The following is a 25986-nucleotide window of genomic DNA, read 5'->3' as shown; positions in this document are numbered from 1 at the left end:
TCGGTCTAGAAAAGTTGCAACTACGCTGTACCAAGTGCATCAGTCTCAGGGGGGAATATGTGGAAAAAATGTGTTATTTCATAACTCTGGTATAGCCGGAGTCCAGTGTTTCTCAATTGTGGTTCCTCCAAAGTTGCTGGGGGTTCCTTTAGTAATGACAAATTTGTGCCTCTCAGATCAATTACAACTGACACCAATGATCTTTTTTTGCTATCTGAAAGGGTGTCAATCTTGATATGAAAATGGGCAATCCTTGGGGTAAACAAGTCGTGTGATCTTGCTGCTGAAACTGTTGCTGTTATGGATCATTTTACACATCCAATAAAAGTAAGTACTAAACTTTTAATTAAGCAGCGCATGAGTTTAATTCTTCCTGACACTTGTAGACCTACAAATACTTTCACCTTTTTACACAACATTCAGTGAGTCAGTACATAAAACAGGGACAAGGTGAGGCATGGCTTTGCTATGAAGGAATGGGGCACAACATGACTGAACCAAATTTTTGCCTTCCTCATTGACCCCAGTAAACTTTGCTAGAATTCTGAAAATCAAAATTGTCATTTGTGGTCATCCAAAACCACATATATTCATATTCCAAGCCTTTAAACATTCCATATTGGATGTACAGTGATTTTTGCTGACCTAAAACAGAGAAGACTAAAGAACTCAAACAGGAAGAAGAATGTCAGACTTACATCAGTGTCGTTGGGCTGTAGAAAAGGACATCAGCACCATGTAATAGATAAAAAAGAAAGAAAGAGAAATATTGTTCATGAAAGGTAGAACTCTGTACTCTAGATGTATAGGGGTTACAGATTAAAGTAAATGGATGGAAAGTCAGAACTGTACATACTGAAAAAGAACTGAAGACCCCAGTGGCTGCCTCTCACCCATGCAGACCATCAGTTTACATATACCATATAGCTTAAGTGTTTGTTATATATTCTATTCTAAAAATCATGGACATTAATTTGAAGTTCCTCCTTTTGCAGCTTTCTTACAAGCAGGTCAGGCTTCTGTGCAGACCATTCAAGACCCACATGGCCAAACCATGTCTATATGGAGCTGGCCACTTACTTTGGGAGAAAGCTAATGAGCCATCATAGGTCCTCCTTATTTTTTTTAATAATTCAAACATAAAACATGAGCCATACAAGTATATTGAAATCTTGCAGGAAAAATACTTGGTTTGTATATTTATTACTAGCATTGTAGAAAATTGCAGAAAACATGCTGGAAAAACCAAAGTGGAATACGCCATCCAAATATAAAGTGTCAGGATTTAATTTTACTTACCTGTCGTGTCACCTTCCAGAAAATATCCCGCAGCAGAGAGAGTTTCATCTGAACCCCGATAGCTGTGAATACAACAGAAAAATGTGATGACACAGGCTTTACTCTGTGTGTTCTTTCTGCATAGAAATAGTCCATTGGCTACTTCACAAATGAAATCGTCTTATCAATCATACAACATGTGTAGTACTTTTTGTGGCATCAAGACATTTTTACCATTTGATGTAAAAGTCAGTAAGCAAGCTTATCCTTCAAGGCTTTCAGTATATACATTTATTTGCATTTTTTGCATATTCCAATTTTCGTCTTTTGCTGCTGTAATAGTTTTTATTTTTCTTGCACTGAAATGCACCTTTTTTTGCATAAGGATTATATTAAACACCCAAACATTTTCTGAATTGTATAATGAAAAGGTGGTAGGTGCAAATAGTGACTATAAATAGTGAATTGTCATTGGTTCACACATGTGTTAGTAGCATGTTAGTAGTAACATGTTTTTCTTATTAGTGTTCTCCCCAGCCCCTTTTAGCCAGGGCGCACCACCCAGTACTTTCCAGTAACCACCTGGGCTGGTTTTGGATTTTTACTGAAAAGTTGGGTCACAATACAGCGGCTGCCCCCGCCTACAGCTTCTTCTCACCCAGCTTAAAAACATTTCTGGGGAGAACACTGTTCACGTATGTGCATAGAGGCAGGTTGAACTTTTTAATCTTTCACACTTCATCACTGTCACAAGGGATTTCATAAAGCATTATGCAGTGACAGCTTCTCTTTATGGATTGATGAGAACAGACGAGATGATCAATCTGCTGCTTCTACGTTCACTGTCCAGTTACCAACAGGGACAAGACCTGTAAATGATAAAGATTTGCAGCTGAAGAAAATCAAGTCTTCTGAACTGCCAGACATGGCTGTGCTGTGTGCAGAGATGTATAACTCAGTTCCCTTAGCAGGTATTATGTTTTTTTATCTGTGTAGCTGTCTTACGGAAGTTTATCTTCTCTGTTTTATTATGAAACACAAACATACAAAGCACAGGCCTGTTAAGGGGTCCATAATGAAACCAGTTACTGTTCCCTTTTAGCTGCCTGGCCCATACAGCTGTCTGGGTAGTATTCACATCAAAGGGTTAGACTTTCCCTGTGATGATACATTTGGATCTCCCTCACAGCTATTATTCCCATGTCTTGGATTCTGCCCAAACTTCCTCCTGCAGAAAACTTCTGCATAACAATTCTGGTACACAGAATCTTCTCATCTATCCTTCTCCACATGGGACCTCTTGTCAGCCTACGTGCAGCATCCATTAACACTCCCTACGCATGCCTAGGAGGGGGTCTCTCCCCTCCTCCGGAGAGCCAAAAATACGAAAAGATGAAATAAGATTATTGAACAAACCACACAAAGACTTGTCATGCTGTATGATGAATCTCTGTTTAAAATATTCACTACCAAAATCAATATGCCAGAGAGCTCAAAGGAAACCTTTAAAAAAGAATTACAGTGTAATTAAAGATCAGAATTCTTTTAATAGAAACTAATCAACTGCTAACACAAAGTATATATACCCAAAGGGCAGGTTGACTTGTGTTCCATATTTGTATTTGTGTGCCCTACTGCATTCAGTGTAAGACCTAATCATTTTAATGAATAAAGTCTGTGGTGAATGCGAGGAATGGGGCTTCGACTTTCTTCAATTCCATAGTTACTTTGTAAAGTTGAACAAACATGTAGGTCCATCAAGTTCAACCACTAGGGAAATAAACATTCTACAAACCAGCATATCCCAGATAATATATACTATATTTGCAGTTGATGCAGGGGAAGACAAAAAACCCTAATAAAATGTGGTTCAAATGGCTCCAACAGGGGCAAACAAATCCTTCCTGATCCCATGAGGAAATGGGATGTTCCCTGGATCAACAGTCTGTTATTTTTACTTTAAAACTGTAATACCCAGTTATATTCTGTGCTTCTAGAAGAGCATCCAGCTTTTTCTCAAAGCAATCTAAAGTAGTTGCTGAAACTACTTCCTTAGGAAAGGCTCATTAGTACGAGTGAGTTACCAAACAGAGTAAGGGGTTTTAGTGGCTAATTCAGAAGGAATTAACAATTTATTGTTAATAAAGTCTTTACAAAATGAAAACCGTATATATTATGTGTTAGTTATTCACAATATGATTACAAATACAGTGCAAAATTCATTGTTCACATTGTCCATAGCACATTTATTAGGAAAACAAACAAAGCAAAAGCAATCTCGATCCTGACACGTTTCAATATTCAGCTTCTCCAGGGGGAAAGATTGGGATTGCACATAGGTGTTGTTGAACAGTAATAACTTAGGTAAGGTATCAGCCAAGGGATTCTCTTGTTAGGGATCCAAATCTCAGTCCAAAATGTTATGAGTTCAGAGCATGACCTCTATTGTTAGATGAGAGATTCTGATTAACCAAGCTGAACTACAGGTACTAAGATGCCCTTTGGAAGGTAATTTGCCAATGTTATCTTCCAGAAAAGTTTTATTTTACTTCAATTGTGTGCTGGTACTTCCTGAGGCAGCCTATTCCACATAATCACAGACCCTACTGTGAAGAAATTCTTCCTTATACAGAGTTTATTTTTTTTTGTTTTATCTCCAGATGCAAAGAGTGCCTCCTTGTCCTTTGTAATAACCTAAAGTGAATAATTGAGAAGTGAGTTCTCTATATGGACCATTTAGATATTTATTCAGGGTGATCATATCCACCTTTAAACGTTTCTTTCTAAAGGAGAATAGATTTAGCTTAGCTAATCAACAAATCCAAACTATTTAAAATACAAATCAAAGTAGAACTCCAGATATGACTCCAAACATGAAGTCCTGACTTTGTATAAAGTGCTATGATATAAATCTGTGACACTGTAACTTTGTAGCTGGCTGCTGTGAGGGTTTATTTGTGTCTGACATTTGTGAATAGCCAAGAACTGAACAGGCACCAGTTTTTACTTGGGTATGTTATTTATGATGTGACACCCCATTACAAATAACCCTTTGCCTGAACAAAGTTATATTGTACTTCTAGAATACAGCAAATAAAGACATTATCAGGGGGAGTCTCTGCCTGACAAAAACTAATACTAGAGATGTTATAGTGATCTTAAGGCATAACGGAACTATCTTTTTTAAGCAAAACTACCCAAGGAAACCCTCTTTTTGCAGCTTGTCTGAATTCACCAAAAAGCCCTTTCTCACCTGCCATCCCATTTACAATTGTAAGTCTGTTGACCACTGAAGCATTCACTATGAGAAGCACAGCTTAGACCTAAAGTCTATGAAGTTTGTTTAGAAGTGAATCTGCAACTGGACAAGTGCACAAAAGTAATTTCCTTGACTCTCCACTTTGGAATAAGCCCTACCTTCCTGTCATCCTCCTGTACAATCAAAGTGCTTCCTCCAGTCGCTGTCAATGGTGTGAAGGATGGAGAGTAAGCAGGGGACAGGCACTGAAGCTATGCAAGTCAAGCTGTAAAGTAAAATTAACTCAGAAGGCCACACAGAGGAAGATGAAAAGGCTGGTAGAAGCCACCTTATGGCACCTTGCCTTAAACAGGTTTTGTACATTTAAAGGTTTATAAATGCTGACAGGTTCGCTTTATCATTCACCTTGGATGAAAATGCTTTATAAAGTGTTCGAATTGAAAATAAACATCCTGAGGGGTTAATAATTACTGTAACAAGGAGGAATGTGCTGAGAAAGGTCTGATACCTGCAATCCTCCTATAGTGAAGGTTTCTCTCCACGTAGCTGTTCTCCATCTGACATGCGTCTGATAATTTAATAACGCTGATTACATGATAGGCTGATTAGAAGATGCGCTAATTACACAGCTGACAGCCAATAAGATTGATGACAACATTTTTCTCCAGATTCTCACGGTGTGTATGAGACAGATGCAGCACGCCTCAGCTTCTTATTTTCTAACAACAGTTGTGACATTTATAGCAAAACCTTCTAATAAAGCCAAACTCCAGCCAAAACTAGTTGTCAGCTTTCAATATTTTATCCATAATGAAAAAAAATGTTATGGCTGGAGTTTGAAATAGGACAACGGAAAGTAAATTTTGTGATAGTACACTGATCAGTGCCTGGCACCCTGTAACATTTGTATTCCTGTTCACCTGTCCATCTAGTCCATGCAAAACAGAACAAGGTTGGATTTATTGCAGAAAAGAATCTGCATGGCTGGGACTATTTGGAAAAGAATGAATGTACAGGGAACACTGAGCCGTTCACATCAGACTATGCACAAGAAGAGCTTACACTCCAATGTCCCCACCGCAAGCACATACTATGCATTCAAATGGCTCTGACATATTCCGCAGTGTTGCTTAGAGTACATTGTAAACTCAATTGCCGACCCATAATCACACACAATTGTTATTATTGTTCATTCATATAGTTCTGACATATTCACTCACATCAATCTCTGCACCAGAGGAGCTTGCATTCTAATGTTACCACATACTCAAACACTATTTGTTATTACACATAGGGTTTGAAGGGATTATATTTATCCTGGTTTAAGCCTTTTTTTACACAATTGAGAAAGTGTGTGCAAGCTCCTGGCTTATGTTTCAATGGCAGATCACAGCAGATGGACATTCCCAGGAGACTGTTACAGAGGAAGGTTCTTGTTTCTGTCTTTCCTTGTCATTAGCCTTGAAGAATTGCCCAGGTTTAATGATGAGAGAATGTTTGATTCATTTAAAAAGAATCTAACAAAAGTTCAGGGATCTAGTCTTGCTATAAAAGACTTTATGTAAGAGGAAATTTGAGACAACTCTCTTTAGTTGAAGAGTAGTGGAAACTTTGGATCATTTGCTCCAGAGTCCCTTTTTATTATTATTATTACACAGTATTTATATAGCTCCAACATGTTACGCAGCGCTTTACAAACTCAAGTCCATAGTCATGTCACTAACTGTCCCTCAATGGGGCTCACAATCTAATGTGTCTTTAATACAGTCCAAGGTCAATTTTGGGGGGGAAGCCAATATGGGAGAAAACCCACACAAACATGGGGAGAACCTGCAAACTCCCTGCAGATAGTGTCCTGGACGATATTCGAACCTGGGACCCAGCGCTGCAAAGGGCAAAGTGCTAACCTCTGAGCCACCATGCTGTCCTTTAATGTCCCTTTAATGGAAAGGTTAATCAAGGTGTTGGAAGGGTTCTGGGTTTACCTTTCCTCCATCATATGAGTTATTTGGAGTGAGTGTATGCGGCATTCACAGCTTGCCAAGGCTTTAATATACTTTTTTTAGTAGTTAATGATCTGTTATTTTATTCGGAATACACAGTGCCAGATTTCCATTCATTCAGAAAGTATTTTACTGCCAACATAGTGGTGAATATTTGTGCATGAACTGCGGAAAGTAAAAAGGTCTTGATAGGGGCAGGATGCCAAAAGGGGTATGAATGAAGATGTAGAGGAGCATCGAATCTCCTTTTAGAAATCAACCAGTCTCTGTGTCAATGGCTTTTTTATACCATCCTTTGCATTCCTGTGGATCTTGAAACAATGTATTATTTAAAAAGGGCTTAATCATTGCAGATGATGGGACACTTCCTATAAACTTGATTTAGGTAGTAGGGGTAAGTAGAATAGGATTGCTTGACCATATTGGTTTTTGATTATCAAGAATACATGTATATATTATTTAAAACATTTTTGAGTGGCATAAAGCTGCCTTTCCTTTCTTTAATTTATAGTTTTCGTTTCTCCTATGTTCAGAAAATGTTTATGTATCCTTTTTTTATTTATTCACTTTTTATGTGACATGTGAATGGCACACAATTATTACTATACATAAATAGCTCTGAAATTGTGATTGTACAAGATCTGGCTGATCTCTGTTCTCTCCCTCACCCCTAACACAGTTCAGCGGTGCAGGTGATATAGTAGTGTCACTTCTAATCCATTCAAAAAGCCAGTTCAGCACCATGGGCACCTTCTATTATTTTCAGGCTACAATAGGCCTTATTTTTGACTGCAGTAAACCTGCCCTGAGAGGCTGCTACTCATGAGGAAGGTGTCTAGATGTCATGGTCATCCCCTGGCCTTGATATTGTATACACATATTCACATACACATTAAAGTATACAGATCAGTTAGGATTTTGGACCTGAAAGTTTGTACAGATATAAGTAGCTGAGTTCCCTAAATCCAAGCCTCTGTAGACAGGAAGGCAGCATGGCAAGAAATCATATGACAAGAGTCTGCAGTCCCTTTCGAAGCTGAATCTGGCAACATATATTACTTTCATAGAAGTTCACTTATTCATTTTACTTGTTGCCAGCAGTTGCTGTATAAGGAGTCTTATTATCTGCTGATAAGTGATTGTTCTTCCAAGTTATAAATAAAATATCAGCGGCAGTTTGATTCTTAAGACATCCTATTTGTAACATTTGTGGTTTTACTGGTAATTGTTTTCTGGTCCCGCACTGGATGTTAGAGGTGGGTGGTGGATGGCATTGTGTGCACAGATGGGGAGTTAGAACTGGAGATGGTAATTACAGAGAGGGTGACAGTCTGAAGGTTATAATATCTAATACACACCAGCAAACAATAGAGACAACGACAAACACTGCAACAAAGAAGACAGAATGGATAAAAGGGGCTTGCATAATGAGAGAGACGCAGACAAGAAGAGCGACAGATTAACCACTAGAGAAATATACATGATCAGACACAAAAAGTCAGGAAAAAGAGAAAGAAACAAAAAAAATAAAAGAAAGAGAAAGAAAAAAAGGCGGGAGAGAGAGAAAAAAAGAAAAAGGACAAAGTGAGGGGGGCAGGGAAAGAAAAGAAGAGATGTAGAAAAGGGAGCAGATTGAGAAAAAGAAAGAAAATGGGGTAGAGGATAAAACGAGAGAAAAGGTAAAAGAGAGAACCAAAAAATGGAGAGGAAGAAAATAGACAAAAGGAAAGAAAGAGCAAAACACTGGAAGAGAGAAAAAAAAGGCAAGGAAATGAAGAAGGAGAAAGGAGAGGGGAGGAGAATTGAGGTGAAAGAGGGGAGAGAGATTCTGAGCCGGTTGGGTTTTTTTGCTTTTTGACATTATTTGACACCTTTTACACATTATTGGATTTTCATTACATTCACTAAGGGCTCTATTTATAAAACAGGCAATCTGACATTCCCTCAAAGATTCCCTGGTGAGAATAATTTAATGCCATTGACACACATAGACCTGCAAGAATCCTCCTGGAAGGTAATGTTTGAGGGGATGTCTTATTCCCTGTTTTATAAATAGAACCCTAAGTGAACCATCTTTTGATCATTTACTTTGCTTAGTAAACCAACCACAGAGATGATAAAAAGGCCAAAGAAGATTGATGAACAGGGAGCATCCATTACAATTATTCATGTAAATATTACATTTATATTTTTTAATACTAACAGCCAATTTGCACTGAAGGATTTCTGGTCATTTCCAGCTGTACAGAGCTGGATGCTGGGACTTGTAGTTCTTGCAGACAGTTCACTACCTTTCTTAAATCAGAATGCAATGTGTGTTAATGGAGCAGAGCCTGGAATGGGTCTCCTTGTGCGTCAGTGCTTGTGATGATGGTGTGTGTGACTTTGCAAGTTCACACTTCCTATTTCTGTATGGTGTGGAGCGTTAAGTGCACGCAGAAAGGCTAAATGGAGACATTTCCTAACATATGTATATTAATGCCTCGTCATCCCCATTAATCCAGGCACCTGGCACCAGATAACCCATCTGTATACCAAACATATTGTGTACCTATGTGGTGCTGAGGTTGTACACTTGCCCTGTCATAGCAGACCTCCATCCTTAGACGTAGGGGTAGCTACTGGGGGAGAAGCCCCTGCTACCACAAGGGGCCCAGAAGTGAGGGTCCCAACTTCCTAAGCTCTCTCCCATCCTCCAAGAAGGGCCAGAATGGTGGCTGTACTTATTAAATGACCCCTGGGGCACAGGTTGCTGGCCATAGGGTCATCAGAGAAAGGGATAACTTTGGCAGAAGGGCTCCATCAAAGTTTTGCCGGGGGCATATTATTTGTAGTTATAACATTGCCCTTGTATGCTATGTCCTGTTTTGTCTTTCTAATCCTCTGGCTAAGTTATTGATACAGACAAGTATAGAGAGTTCTACCTTTATTTGCTTTATACACAGTTCAGCTCAGAGTTCCAAAAATAAGGATCAGAGGATGTAAACATTTTAAAATAAATCCTAAAATTTTCTCTCACCCATAATCCCTTACACCTCCACATCCCTCTCTGTCCCTCTGCCACCCCAGTGCTTTCATCTGGGCACCCCTCTCTTCCTCCCTGCCCCCATGCCACCTTTCTCTTCTCCAGTTTTATATTCACCAAAAAATAGATTTGTTGGGGTCCCATACTTTGAGCCAACACAAGTCTATTACAACTTGCTTCCAATCCAACATATTTCAGGTATTTCAGGAGGTGTTCAGGCAAATAAAAAAGAAACACTAAAATCAGTGTAATAATCCTCATTCACCTTCAAGTCAGCCAGGTGACTCAAGAAGCACTAGGCTGGCTGTGCAGGATGTCAGGGGTTTTGGAATCACATGACGGGCTGAACAGAATTACAAAGCTTTTGTAAGGCAATACAGCTCCCATTTATATATTTCAGCCCTCATGATGGATTTTTCCAACTTCAGCTGGCGGAAATATGAATTATAGAGACAATGGGCATTGAGATCTTTGTGAGGGGTGTTTCATGGCGGTGTGACATTGTTGCTCATGCGATAACATTTCAGTGGCATTGTTGCTGCTGGAAATGAGCTGTGTTGATCGGAGGTGGTATAGTCGCTTTACACGCCTGTACGTGTATGAGTGTGTGACAGAGCGAGGCTCAGTGCAGTGTGTCTGTCATTAGACACAGCCGTCTCTCCTCGCACTCCCCCTTCCCCGGGCTTCCCTGTTTCTCCTCTGCTGTTTCTGTAATCATCTGTACGCGTCCCCTCAATCCACTGGATTTCACCCTCTCCTCTTTGCCCCCCTAATCTATTCTCCCCCTGGGGCAGTGACAACTGAAGCAGCGGCGAAGCTTTTCTCCTTCCTGGCATCAACAGACCAAAGGGTCATTATTATTATTATTATTCTTTTTGCCTATCTGGGGGTCCATGCCTGGCACAAACGGTGGGGATCCTGCTCATTCATTCCTGGCTGCCATTCATTCATCGGCTCCTCAGACCTCCAGAGGGAAAGGTAAGGAGAATGGCGTGGATGAACTGTGCTACGATGTGAATGGGATGCGCGGACAGCAGCAGGTGCTGGACCAGGTGAGGGCTGAATGATTTTGCATACCTGATGTTCATTATTAGATGAGAATGAAGCCAGTCATTACCTCCTTTATTACCTCCAGCCGAGCTGAACTACAGGTGTCTTGTTGGTCAAGCAACAGGGCAGCTTACACCCTCCAGGGGCTTGCTAACTCTGGTCCTTGAGGGCCACTTTAAGGCCATAGATTTTGGCTTAGTAAACAAGAAGTTAATTCATTAAATTGTGTCTATTAATTACAGAAATCTGCTAAGGAGAAGGGCCTTTGTGGACCAAGGTGATCAACCCTAATATGACAAGCCCTACAGTCTAGAATTGCCCAACTCCAGTCCTCGAGGGCCAAATGCAGGCCACTAAATATGCCTTTGAAATGTATTGTTTTTTTTTTGGATTGTACTAAAAATATTGGTGTTCATGTAATGAGCCTTGATAGTGGCCATGCTTCAAACCCTGGGTATGAATGGGTACAAGTATGGCAGCTAAAATATAGATCAGATTAGCCAGTGTGCAGTGTTGTGGGACCATAAGTTCCAGCATAGCAGACCTATACTACAGTGATAACAAAAGCGTTCTTCTATGGCCACAAATTAAAGTGTATTTAAATCCAAGAACAAAAATGTGAGATACGAGTCCCCAGATTCAATGGTTGCATTTCTATGTTTTTTTTTGTCAGGTTGTTGGGTGACAGTGCTCACTATGCTATAACCAATGGAGGAGTACAATGCTTTTCTGATTTGAACTACCTGATTGAATTACCTCCTTCTTATTGTTCTTCTTCTTGTTCTTATGAGGATTTTTTGTAGTTCATAGAAGATATGAAGGCTGATACCATTGTGTGATTTTAGTTCAGTGCACTTAAAGTTACAGAGAGATTGGATTTTCATCAGGATCAACAGGAATCTTTCAGTATTTGGAGTAGCAGACTACAAAACGCTCCACTTTTGTTTGTGGGTTTCAATACACACACACACACACACACACACACTATATAAACTGTAAGGGGGCATGTATTAACAACTTGACATTTTTGACAGCTTGCTTAGAACACTCTTGAAGAACTAATAGTCCCAGCATAGCACATGAACACTTCAAAAGCTTTTTAATGTAAAATCATTCATGGTCACAAGTTCAAATCATTGATTGAAGGTCAATTGGCTAATTTTTCCACCATCTCCAATGATTGCTTTTGAGTTGTTTCCCACAGCCGGCTCAACCTTTGTGACATGATTATTGCAAGCAGCATTCAGATCCTTTGCATCCCCGGCCAAAATTGCATTCTGCATGGTGTGTCAGCTCTAATATGTATTATGAAGTTGGACTACTGAATCAGACCTCACCTTGATATTTATATGGTGGGTTATGCGGAGCCTGCAAACTTCACAACACACACTGTCACATGTGATTAGTTAATGTAAAGCTGAACTCTAGGTAAACAGCTAAATACACAAATAAAATACATATGGTGGCTATTGGATTGTTTTTTCTTTCTGTGAAGTCCTGGGATTTACATAGCTCTACCACTTAGCACAACTCTGTCTGTGAGGGCAGGAGATTATCTTCTGATCAGTAACTCTTACAGGTCTTGTTTCTTCCCCAACCAGTAACTGGACAGTAAAAGAGAAGCAGCAGACTGATATCTTCCTGTCACTCTACTTGCTCCTTCTATCAGTATGACCCTTGTTAGCATATGAACAATACAGTACCCTGGGCTGACTCCTTGAACTACTGCTCACTATGCCTGTCTTAGATTTAATACTTTCTATACATTCAGGTAAGTAGGAGACTGGGGACATGCTGCAGGAGATGGTTGGAGACTGGGGACATACTGCAGGAGATGGTCAGAGACTGGGGACATAATGCAGAACAATACAGGCCAGATACTAGGAACACACTACAGGAGACTATCAGAGACTGATGAGATATTACAAGAAATAAACAGAGACTGGGGTCACACTATAGGAATTTGTAAAAGACTGGAACATACTGTAGAGACTAGAGAAAATGTCAGATATTGAGTGCAAGCTACAGATTGTCAGAGGCTGCAGGCATACTACAGAAGGTTGTCAGAGACTGTACACACAGCACAGGAGATTGTCAGAGACTGAGAACACAGCACACGAGATTGTCAGAGACCGTACACACAGCACAGGAGATTGTCAGAGACACAGGAGATTGTCAGAGACTGAGAACACAGCACAGGAGATGGTCAGAGACTGAGAACACAGCACAGGAGATTGGCTGTAACTGGGAGCATATTGTAGGAGATTGCCAGAGGTCAGGGACACACTTACAGGAGACTGTCAGGGACTGCTGAGAAATTACAATAGATGAACAGAGACTGGGGCCACACTATAGGAGATTTATGAGACTGTAGGTCACTATTAGAGACTGGGGACACCATGCAAGAAAATGTCAGAGACTGAGAACAAGCTACAGACTGTCATACGTATGAAAGGGATGAACAGACGCTGGGGTCATAGTGTTGTAGATTGTAGGAGACTTGGGCCATACTGTAGGAGATTGTTAGAGTCTGGCGACATACTGCAATTAATTATTAGAGACTAGAGACTTACTGTATGAGATAAAGTCAAAGGAAAACAGCTTGGGGACAGAAATTAGAATTAAAATAGACCAGAGCAGGCTACAGGAGGGGTCAAGGAATGGGTACATAATAATTAGTAGGTATAAACACACTGCAATAGCCTGTTAGATATGCTCCATATAAATTATGATATTATAAATCAATACTCCCACTCCTGGCTGCTGGGGCTCGAGGGCCATTCAGTAAGAACCAAAGGGTTCACCAGGGTTGTTATATCAGCTCGGCATGTCATTGTGAGTTTGCATTTTATGCTGTTTAAGTGACATGCTGTAACTATTAAATGCTGTTTTACATTGACAAAGTGAAAGAAAAACATATCTTTGTTGCCTTATGAGAGAAACAATGTTAGAATTTGTGGTGCTTTGAAATATTGAGACTTCAGTAGCTGAAACAGTGTTTAATAAATCCTTGTCATGTACTAAAATCCTGCAGTAATAGCCTGAAAAATGATTTAAAAACATCTACACCCTTACGTTCTATTTATCTTTTCAGCCACAATTGTAATGTTCTTGGTAAAATAATTGACTTTTACTTTCACATTGGTACTGGCTGGCTGTACCATATTATCCACCATATTGCTGATTTGTAGATTCTCTTACCGCAAATTACTTTTATATCACGATTTAACAAATGGATGACTATGGTCAGGATTCTTAAGGTGCAAATGATACTTAACGTGTGTTAAAAAATGCTTAAGGCATTTTAAAATGATATATGATAATGCAAGAGGCCACTTTAGCATGCCTTGAGTGTACTTTATGGTGCCTTACATGCTACTTGAAGCTGAATGACTTAATGCTTTAAAATGTAAATAACTGTAAAAGCATAGATGAGGAATGTTTGTCTGTGTAGATGAATGGTAACACTTGCTGCAGCAAGATCCTATAATATATAATAATCATTCTACTATAAGTTGTATGAAATGATCACAAAAATGCAATATGGCGACTAGGGAGTGGAGTTAAAACTTTAGAAAGAAGTTAGGTGGGAGGAGTGGAGGGGGGTTACATTCTGTGCATAGAATGCAAAAGTCCTTAGGTGAATATTGGTTCTCATACAATGTCACATTTATTCCATTATTTTCCTATCACTCTTAGCAAGTCACTGCTTGTTATAGAGAAGGAAGGAGTCTGATCATTATAAAAGGCTAATTATTAAAATGACATGTTGGAGACCCAAAGACACCTAACGAACAGTTCAATTTGTCTTTAATGGAGCAGATACACATTTTTTGCTGGAGGAAGAACTCAATTCTAAAAGGAAAGTGGGATATGCACTGCTACATTAAATGTATTATATAGAACTCATTAACAATGTTGCTTCCTTTCCAAGTAATGGGAGAGAAGAAGATCTAAGTCAAGCAGTCTAGTTCCTGGTACCCAGCAAAGCATTGGATCTGATTTATTAAAGAAAAACCTGAGTGATCCAGCAAACCTGGGATGGATCTGGTCCATTGAAAACATTTGTTAACAAATGATTTTAAGGGAATCCTTTACAGGTTGGTTGGATCACCCAGATTCTCCAATGACAGTCAATCTTCTCCAGTCTTGGAGAACTTTATTAAATGATGCTTCTGCTCGCCCCCTTTGTAATCACACCTGATTGGAGGAGACCACCCCTTGTATCACATGAGCAAAGAATGTTCTTCAATTCTGCAGGAGGGGTGCCTGGGTATAGGGACAAGTATCCCAAAATTCATTACATGGCCTGAGAGTTCTAAACCTGAGTGACACATAAAAGGGTAATCTGCCTACACAAGCACATTTCACAGTTGTCACCAGAACAGAAACAGGTGAATCCCCCAGTGGTGACAACTAAGAAGGGATTTTTTACCCAATTTGAACATTTGCTCTCATTTCCTGTTGTCCCAGGGACTCCAAGTTAAAAAAAGAAGATCCTTTATGGCAGCCTGACAATGAGTAGTTTCAGAGAGGAAACATGCAGTAGCGGGCTCATGGCTAGTTTGAATTCCAAGTTTGCATTAGGTCAGGTCGATGTTTATTACTACATCAATAAATCATTCTGATTTTGTATCAGCTTCTTGCAGTGGCGGTGCAGCAAAGCTCAGATTGCTCAAAGGGAGAAGCAAAAAATCTACAGTTGTGCTACAGTGCTGACAATGAGCATACCCTGATGGGAGGACAGAGTAGAGTGACAGTGAGACAAGCTCATCAGTCTGCTGCTTCTTCTATCACTGTCCAGTCACAGGCTGGGGCAGGGATAGGCCTTCAACTGTTACTGAACTGCAGCAGACACAATAGGTCCCCCGCCAGACAGGGCTGCGCTGTGTGGTAGAGCTGTGTAAATCTCAGACTGGATAAACCATCACAAATCCTTGATGGGTAAAACAGGTCCCATATATATATATATATTTTTCAAGTATTTTTTCAAGTGGTGGGGCAACAAGAATTAGGTATCATCCAATAGACGTCTGCCACCTGGTGGAGAAATAGGAATAAAAAACTTAATTTCTCTTACAAAGACCACCTATGTTTGTCTCCTTGGGAAGATATGTAAAATATCCCTCACAAGTCGCAGGGGGCTGTCATTGTTGTACCTTTGAGATGACACTATGAGATCTATTTCTAGATCTTCTCCAACCCCAAAATAGATAACAGCGGATATTTTTGTCTGTTGTCTTTTCACCTCATCCCCAGACTGGGAAATTGTGTGAAATGCTGGCGGGTCTGTGTACAGTCAGATCAGCCATCTTCCATCATCTGAAACATCTAAAGACTTAATGGAGCTGACTTATCCTCAGCAGGAGCTGATACATGAATGACCAGGACCATACTTACCTTATCGGTGGGGTCACCCAGACTTCTCTGTGCAAGAGGGTAGACGCACCCTAATCCCATCATTATTTGGGGGATAATGTGCATCATTTTTTATAGCCAGAAATGTGGTTTTAGGTGAAATGGAAAGGTGAATATTAGAAAGAGAATTGGACAACTTATATTTATTCAGGAGAGTTCAAGAGAAAATTGGTCTGTGATCTCAGAGCCCAGAGATACTACAAATTCCTAACTGGAATAGATCTTAAGTATTTACTGGGGTGGGTATAGACAGAAGAAAATGGGGGGCAAAATACAAAGGAAGGAAGGAAGGGAGGGAGGGGGAGAGAGAGAGGGAGGAAGGAAGGAAGAAAGAAGGGAGGAAGGGGGAAAGGAAGGAAGGAAGAAGAGAGAGAGCAAAGAGATAAAAGAATGTGAAGGGGGGGTTAAAAAAAGGGCACAAGGGGGCCAGTATCAATAAAGAAGGATGGTGGGAGGGAGAGAAAAGATGGGAACATGGAAAGGGGAGAGTAAAAGGGAGAAGGAGGAGAAAGGAAGGACAAAAAGAATTGAAAGGTAAGAGAGAGAGAGAGACAGACAGACAGACAGACAGACAATGTGAGGGGGGGGGGACATAAAAAAAGGAAGAGGGGGAAAATGGAGATGGGATAGGAAAGAAGAGAGCGAGACAAAGAAAAGGAGGAATGAAAAAAGGAGAAAGACAGCTGAAAAATAGGAAGAAAAATAAGTGAAAAGAGATGGAGGACAAGGAGAAATGAAAGGATAGAAAGCAAAAAAAGAATGGAAAACATAGGTAGGAGGGGGGAAAAGAAAGGAAAGAGAGATAGAGGAAGAGGAAATGGAAATCAAGGGAAAAGAAAGAGGGAGGGAGCAGGGGGCCCTTGCTCCAGTGCTTTTGAAATCTCCTGCTCTCTCTCAGCTCCCTCCTTCCTCTTGGTATCCCTCCGTGTACCACGTGACCACACCCTCCGAAGAAGCCAATAGGGCTTACTTTCGGGGGAGGGCTTATATTTCACCCTTGCATGATTAACATGCTAGGGCTTACTTTCAGGGTAGGTCTTATTTTTGGGGAAACACGGCATCCATAACATACTGACAATTTTGTATTTTAAGGAAAACCAACTCCACCATACAGTAATACAGAGGGTGCCTGTGGTATTATTTGCCTTCAAGCCTTATGTTTTTCAAACTATTGATCTGGAACAGGTATGAAAATTGGGAAAGTTGGCGAGAAGTTAGAAACTTTAATCTGTGCCCTATACTCGGTCAATAATGTCAAACATTTAGGAAAAAAACAGCCAGGCAACTAGCATTTTTGAAGGGCCCTGATATGGATAGTATCATTTTTGTTAATATATCCTGACACTAAAATACACACGATCCAATCACCAACTTTAACCGTGTCCTGATAAATTAACGTACCAAAGCAACATATGAATGAAAGGAAAGTCAGCTGTGTACGGGACCTATGGCAATTCTATTTTGTCTAAAGAATGTATGAATACTTAAGGTACAGAGTTTATTTTGTGTTTACAGATATGTAGAGGCCTCTGGTGTTTTGTTTGGCTGAACACTAGAGGACAGCAGAGTGGCTGCAAAGTCCTGCCTATGAGAAAACTACATGTCCCACAATCCCCTGCATAGTGTATAATAGATGGGGGTGTTTACACTTGTAGTCTCAGCTCACTACAGCACAACGGGTGGCTACAAAGGAATACAGCATGAATTGTATCCAAAGTCATATATGTGTTTCTTCTGTATCTAATGTAATAGATATGTAATGGTTCTGTGCAAACGCTATAAAGTATTTATGGAGCCTAACTGAACACACATTTTGGAGCATTGGAGGAAGAAATGTATGATTAGGACATAATTTTTTTTTTGACTATAGTGAAACGTTAACAGGCTGCTATACCTAAAAGTGTTGTAATGCTTTACTTGTGACTCTGGGACCTGAGTCACCCCAGGGTGGGGCTCAAAATAAGTTCCCCATAGCTGTAATATTTGTGCAAGTATTTGCATGAGGTTGTAGATGTTTTAAAAGGTGTTTAGTAGGGGTAATATGTTATATTTCTAGGTATGAGCTGTTTCTCTTTCTTTTTTTGTTCTCTGTATGTATGTATGTATTTGGCTGGAGTTTTGCAATATTTTGCTGTGGTATTAGGATTTCCCCTTCCCCTCACAGATTAGGGGGGCAGTGGGCAGTTTCTCTCCCCCCGCTTGTGAAATGAGAAGGCCAGATTAAGTCTTAAACCGTATTTTGCCAGGAGATTATGCCCCGGGCAGGAAATTAAGCCTGCACTGGCAGAGGGTGGTCTCAGTGCTGGGCGCAGTGCCTTGACATGTTAGCCGAGTCTCACAGACTGAGAGCAGGGAAGAACATCGAGCATCACTGACCTGCAGAGCACCCTCTCTTACCTCCCCGCAGGGATCCTAAACCAGGTAAAACTTCCAATTCTCCTAATCCCTATTCCAGATCCTCTATATTTCATACCAAATGTCATTGTCTTTTAGTGTTGTCATGGTACTAATACCAATTACATCTATCCTTGGCCAAGAAGCTTACAATCTAAAGCCGCTATCAGTTATAGTGGAAAGAGACCAAACTATCAGTAGGTTTAGTACTGTGATGGAAAGGCAAAGCAAAAAGAGGAGAAGCCAGCTAAAAATGAGGAAGGATAATAAGAGCACTTGCAGGAAAACTCCATAAATATGCTTTATTTTTTTTCAACGTTCTAGTACAAATCAACATTAAACTAAACATTTACAGTCAGGACAGGCAACTTGCTCCATTATCCTCCTAATGCTTGGGAAACAAAAGTTTAAATATTGTTTCATTGGCAAATTGTAGATCTTACACTTTTTTTTTACATTATTCACTTAAAGTTTCCAGCAACCTAAATGACATTCACATCATCAATTAGATCTACATGTCACATACAAGGCACTTGGGATAGAGGGGGAACAATTCTGCATAAAACTGATTTTGTTCATATTTCCTGTACTAACTCTGTCCTTTAAAGCTAGCAATCAAGTATTAAAAATCTCAATCAGTGTTCAGCTTGCTACACAAATCTACTACATACCTACTTGTATGTCTCCTGAATAAAAAATGAAAACGATACTGTGTATTACCAATTAACAAATATTTTTAACATCCAGACATACTTAGACAAGATACTGTATATGAATTAGTAATTTCCTTCCCTCCGTTTTCCAAGATGCAAATGCAACACTTTGTCATTAATTAAATCTCCGGTTTGTAATCAAAATGCTAAGTTCATAATATTTCAAGGATACTTATAAAGAGTCTTAATGGAAAGTAAAATAACAATTTGGGGTCTGCAATGGCTCTGTAAGTTATTACCTACAACTGAATAGACTATAGATTGTTATTGACTTACTCATTTTTTAATACCAAATTACACAAGAATGTATTCCTTATGACTTCTTTATATCATACCAGACACTGCCATTAAATTCCACCTTACATTGGCGGAATGGCTTCCATATCATGTATTACATGTAATATCCATGCACATGGATCAGGGAACACCAACGTTTGACAGAATTGTTTTGCTATTATTCAACTTAGTAAATAGTTCAAATAAATATATTTGTATGAAGACTTTCTATTGGTATAGGTTTTAGAAGACAGGGGGGTATATTGTAAAAGTATATGGACATGAGCAAATTATAAAAAACAAGATAAGGGCTCTCTTTAAGTGATGTTAGTACAAAAATAATAAATCATAAGAGTTTTAAAAGTAACATAATAACAATATTGTTCCCTGATCCATGTGCATGGATATTAAGTGTAATACATGGTTTTGATATGAGTGCCCTTCCTCTCATGTAAGATGGAATTGAAAGGTAGTGTAATGTATGGTATAAAGAAGCCATAAGCCAACCATTCTGTGTATGATCTGATGTTAAAGGATTGAGGATGGGTGTCAATAACAGGCTATAGTTAGTTGTGTGGCAGCCTATAATGTGCAAATCCATTTCCAATTTATTTTGGTAAAGTTAAGATTAAAGGCAAATGATAGGCAGCTCTGCAGGTGAACCATGGAACTGCTTACTGGTAAAAATATCATTTTTTCTGTATAAACCCTTCCAAGGAAATTCAAAAATTGGTCAGCAATGACTTCTGAATGATGCAATGACTGTCTATTACCATACAAACTTTAATCATACAATACAATGGGAAGAAAAAATACATGTTTTGCCTTTGCATACAGCAAACAACATAAATAGTTTTTGTTCCAGTGTAGAAAAATATTTTGGTAGTTTTTTTCTCCTGATGATTGTTGTACAGATGATTTATCATTTAAACTCATTTCAAATGCAACTTTGAGATGCACAATACTGCAAAACAATTCATTACAAAAAAGCCAAAATGTCAAAAAGATTTTACCCAAACCCCTTTTTTGTCAGAACTGTTACCCATACAAGTAAAAAAGCACTTACAGTCCTTTAATCACCCAGCAATCACAATACATGAAGTATTTTTTTTTTTTTTTCATTTCCCACTTCACTGTCACACAATGGTTAAGTTTCACTGCATTCCACTTAACTAGATTATGTTTTATTGTGAAAAAAAAACAAAAAAAAAAACATATATATAAGCAGATTACTTCCCTCAGCTGCCGTGCAAATAACTACTTTTTAAGCTTATAAAGTGCCGTATGTGTAAAACACTGCCACCAGCTGTGCCAAGTTAGACGTTACCGAAAGCCTGCCATGTTTTCCACCCTTACCTACTCAGCGAGCACAGCAATTATATTCTTACAGCTGTACACTATGTGGGCGTGCACATATTGTAAGATAGTGGGCCATGTTCTTCAGAAAAGTGTACATACATCAAGCTGAATTATAAAGTCTTTTATTCAACAAGCTGCTGAAAATTTATGTTTGAAAAACAGCAAGTGGAAATACTTTTACAGAAGTAAAACAGCAAGTAGAAATGTTTCAAAAGTTTTTATGTAAATTATGATCAGGAACAGTTCAAAATCTAGTCAGACTTTGTACTGTCTTTGTCCCCTTAAGGAGATTTATCTTCACTTTCTGTTCTTAAAACACAACAGGTTAGAGATATCTTCAATGTGATAAAAATCCCCTCCAAACAGTGGTCAACAAAAAAGGTTCCCTATTGAAAGAGATAATATGTGCACAGCTTCTAAGGGGGTGAAAACTTTAATTATAATTTGAGTACCTCAAAAATTGATAGCTAGAATATAGTATGAATAACACAATAAATTCTTTACTGTCTGTTCAGAATGTTGCTGTAGGTTAAGGCAACCCATTCATTTGCACCTGCATTGTGCTCCACAAACTAGGTGCATTGAAGTGCCATTCATTTGTTGCAGTGGTGCATGGCAAAACACAAGTTTTACAAATTGTAAATGAGTCCTTAATGGAATTTATTGGCCCAATTTATTAAAGCTCTCTAAGGCTGGAGAAGATATATTTTCATCAGTGAACCTGTGTGATCCAGCAAACCTGGAATGGATCTGGTCCAGGATTGAAAACATTTGCTAACAAATATCAAATGACTTTTCAGAAATCCATTCCAGGTTTGTTGGATTCACTGATAAAAGTGCATTCTGTCCAGCCTTGGAGAGCTTTATTAAATCAGGCTCTATCTATCTATCTATCTATCTATCTATCTATCTATCTATCTATCTATCTACCGTTGGATGTTAAAGTTTAGGCACCCGTACAAATTTACCTACTTTTAAACAAGAATAAAAATCAACATATCTGTAAATATTAAAGCACAATTCCATTTTAATTAACTTCCTAAATGTGTAATTTGGAGCCCACACTTTAGTATCTGTCTGTCTGCACCATAAATGATGTTTCTATCTGTACACTAATTTTCCATGAGCACATACATAAATCTATTTAGCTGGAGCTGGATGTGGATACAGTGACAGAGAGAAGCTTGCAGTACATTAGCCCCCTGTTGCCCGCTGTGCCTCTGTAGGGGTTGTGTGTGCGTGAGTACATTGCTAATTGGTTTCATTGAGCTATGCCTGTAGGTTGCTGTGTTATGTAGGTCACCTCTGCCCTTATGGGACATACTGTGCTGGGGAAGGGGAGTGGGGGCAGGCAAAGGGGCATCCAGACCTGCAGCGTTATGTAGCCAAGGCATTGGTGATCCGCAAGCCCCCAGACCAATGCAGGTCCTGCAATGACCTCAAATCAGCTGCTTCCTGTCTTGTTTAGCAGCAATGATAATGTGACGGAGGAGGCAGAGGGGACAGAAGTGACACTGGCAGAATAGAGGATGAAAATGCAGAAAAAAATATTGTCTTAGGGAGGGTGAGCCCCCAGACATGGAAACCAGCAAGGTCACAAGGCACCTCAATGATCCCAAAATTAAAACTCCCCCCCCTCCTTTAGTCTAAAACCATTCTGCATATCTCAATAATAACAAATGTACTAACTACTAATCAAACATTTATATACTGCAGCTTGCCAGTCCTTGGATGTGGTGGCTGCATTGTTTTCTTTATTTAACAGTTAATACCTTACTTTGATCTGATGATCCTGCCAGTAATACATTTTACATCCTAGAGATCACTCACCATACTGTATCTATAGGGGAGCAGCTAGGACAATAGTACAGAACATCCCTTCCAGCCTTTACTCATCTCCATAACATTTATGTGTTGTTAGTCTACACAAATGACTGGGAACAATGTAACCGTATGTAGCACCAGCAAAAAGCACTGGGTTACAAGCTCAAAGGACTTCTAGAAGAATCAACAGGTCATTTGTGAAAAAAGATATACCAAAGAAAGGTCAGTAGATAAATGACAAATAGAAAGCATATCAGAGAAGTTGATTGTTAAGGTTCACATATACTTCAATTTCAAAATAATTTTTACTGTTCACATAAATGTTCATTATTTTGTTTTTAGTATTTCATGCATGGATTGGGAAAGTGATCAGATAAATCCAGAAGTATGATTAGCGTCCCTGCTTCTTTGCTGGTTGGAGCTAAATAAGCTTTATAAAGAATCTTTTTTTTTTTGTTATCAGCTCAGGCAAAACCCATTGGCTTGTACTGGGGATGAGCAGCAACACAATCTAATCACACAGCAGCACAACTAAGTAGGAAGCAGAGGATGCACATGTGATAACAACTGCTCCAGAGAAGCATACGTATAGAATTACAGACCTCATACAGAAATGCATTTCATAGTAGGGGTTCACATTTACATATATACATCTATATCATCTAGAAAAAAACTGGGGATTCCCTTTAAAGATGTCCCAGTTTTATGTGAGCACCCAAGATCAACCACCAGTTTATTTACTAATAAGCAAGATCTAGTTATTCCAGTGCAAATATCACACTACCAGAATGTGCACGAAACATAAAAATTATTACTAGAAAACAGGTAAACCTGCAATATCATTATTAGGTGGGGTTTTACTGGAACTGATCAAAAGCTTTGTTATAAAGCCAAACCTGAATACTAATCTTACCAGCAACACTAAAGCAAACTACAAGACTAACCATAATGTTAACATTTACCTTGCACCTAACCCCAATTATCACACTAATCTGAAACCAAACCCTAAAGCTAATCCTAAAACTATCTGTTATGCTAATCCTAAACCACACCCTCCAGATAATCATAACACTAACCCTAATGCTAACACTAACTGTAAACCAAACCCTAAAACTAATCCTAACACTCACCATTGCCCCCTTCCCCCCTCCACTTAGGGCATTACTGTACCGTAACACCCGATATAAAGCACAATGTAACCATGCCCATTTTCAGCTTCCCCATCTCAATGTGCCCTTCTTTCTCAAGTTCCAGTTGGGATGTATGTGAAATGAACACATATATTGCTGAAAAGCCATTTGAGGCCCTTTGTACCCCTACACAACAGCAAAAAACACACCAACTCCAAAGTCCTAATTTATTGTTGTAATTCTGGTGAAGTAAAAACGCTTTCTTAATTCCTAATACTCAATATATCTAAAATAATAAAAAATTTTTTACTACCTGAGATAATTGGTAACCGAGAAGAGTGCACCTCCTACCTAAAAATGTTGGCACCTGATTGAGCAGCAGCTCCACTGACTACTGCCACCAAATGGCTGGGGTAAATGGCACAGCACCTCCGTGATTGATGTGTAAAGACTTGTTTGAAACCAGTGTGACTCTGGTGAGTCTTCCCCCTGGAGAACTACAGAAGCAGGGAACTGAATCTGTGTTATATTCACAAACCATGGCTCTGAAATTTAAAATGATTTTTTACCAGAATTTGCAAAGGTGACATGTTGGAAAATGCAGGCTGAAAAATGTTGAGATTTGGCAAATGAACTACAAGTGTCAGAAAGCCTTTGAAGTCAGTGACATCAATACATTTCTGTATAAATCACTTTAAACCAATTTGTTGGACATATGAACGGTCAAGCTGTGCACATGCCGCGTTTCTGCAGAAAGACCTTCCATTTAGTGTATGGAAGAAAGCAAAAGTCATGTGTATTATCCAGCCATCCTCGTGAGGCGAGATATTTTTTGTCTTCATCCATAAACGTAACACAGACACGGATAGATTTTCATTTTATATATTTATGAAAGGACTTTGACCTAGTGATCTTATGAATATCCCTAAAAATGTTCCGTGATCTCTACATGCTGGCAGATACAGGGTAAACCTGAGGTCTGCTACAATCTGCTCACAGCCTGCCAGTCATCCGATAATCCCAGATTTGTGGTGCGGGCCATATTTTTATATTAGAGCATCTTGTGAAGGGATTGAGGTCTTTCACAAAAAGCTGATGACATAACATCTTAAAGAGAACCTGTCAACAACACCCCACAGAAGCAACTGGCTCACTACAGAAGTATTAGTATACCTGAACAGTTTTCATCTCAACTGAAAGAATTACAGTACATTTTAAATATTTTACACTTATATATTAGAATTTACATTACAGTTTTTGAGGGGTCTGTCAACTGTGGTTATTGTGTCCCTGGTGTCACATTTTATGTCATGGGCAGCTTGGTAAGCAATGTGAAAGTGTAAGGCTATGTACACATGTGCAATAATTGGCATTGCAAAACGAACTGTTAACAATCAACAATTATGCACGATTATTTTAAACGATCGTTTAGTGCACAATTCTGTACATGCTGTAACGATACAATCTTTCAAATATATATATATATATATATATATATATATATATATATATATATATATATATATATAAAACGATGCAGGGAGTGACGTGTACAGGAGAAACTCTACTGCACAACCATCTATGATCACTGAACGATCATACACGCAATAGATCATCGCCAAATCAGATCTGCCGGGCGGTCGTTTGTTTCTCGGCTTTCCTCATTCGCCTGCGTCGTGGGCCAGTGGTTGTGCACTTTTTTTGTTAAAGCCTAATGATCGATCGGTTGTCAATCTTTCGTTCCAAACGACAATTAATGCACCTGTGTACGTAGCCTAAAGCTACATACACACTTCCAATTATTATCGTTGGAAAACGAACGACGAACGTTCATGCACGATATATATGAACGATCGTATAGCACCGATCCTGCACATAGAGGTAACGACACGATCGTTCGTAGATATTGTACACACAATAGATACGATCGTTTGAACGATAGAGGAACTATGTGCACGACAGGAAAGTGAACGGACGTTCGTTCATCACGCATGCTCTGAACATGGACGATCAACGAACGACCGTACACACGAACGATGTTCAACGATCGTCGCCCAATCCGATCCGTCGGTCCGGTCGTTCGTTTCCAGCGACTTTCCTCGTTCGTCGGCGTCGTTGGTTACTTTTTTACGAACGATTTTTTGCCCAATCGATCGTTCGTCGTTCGATTGGAACGATAAAAATTGGAAGTGTGTACGCACCTTAACACTTCCAGGTTTTTATTACCTCCCATAGATAACAGTACTTATCCCATCAA

The 25986-nt window shown here is 39.3% G+C and overlaps 2 protein-coding genes across 8 annotated transcripts in view; one reads left to right on the top strand and one right to left on the bottom strand.

Annotated features, from left to right (window-relative positions):
• Positions 1-25986, bottom strand: part of CACNA2D4 (calcium voltage-gated channel auxiliary subunit alpha2delta 4) — a 114530-nt gene that overhangs the window by 13077 nt on the left and 75467 nt on the right. For all 5 annotated transcript variants that reach the window (XM_072400040.1, XM_072400038.1, XM_072400041.1 and 2 more), the window contains 2 exons: positions 1300-1361; positions 699-713 (listed from right to left, as the gene is read on the bottom strand). In XM_072400040.1, the coding sequence (XP_072256141.1) occupies positions 699-713; positions 1300-1361 (77 nt within the window). The remainder of the gene's footprint in view (positions 1-698; positions 714-1299; positions 1362-25986) is intronic.
• The window catches only part of LRTM2 (leucine rich repeats and transmembrane domains 2), a 32773-nt gene continuing 16959 nt past the window's right edge, over positions 10173-25986 (top strand). The window contains exon 1 of one of the 3 annotated variants that reach the window (XM_072400035.1): positions 10173-10617. In XM_072400035.1, coding sequence (XP_072256136.1) covers positions 10459-10617 — 159 coding nt within the window. In that variant the 5' untranslated portion in view covers positions 10173-10458. Of the gene's footprint in view, positions 10618-18332; positions 18455-25986 lie in introns of those variants that run through there. The other 2 variants (XM_072400037.1, XM_072400036.1) reach the window with 2 other exon arrangements.

This window comes from Pyxicephalus adspersus, chromosome 2, assembly GCF_032062135.1.
Source record: "Pyxicephalus adspersus chromosome 2, UCB_Pads_2.0, whole genome shotgun sequence".
NCBI classification, from domain to species: Eukaryota; Metazoa; Chordata; class Amphibia; order Anura; family Pyxicephalidae; genus Pyxicephalus; species Pyxicephalus adspersus.
This window is presented reverse-complemented; position numbering and strand designations above follow the sequence as displayed.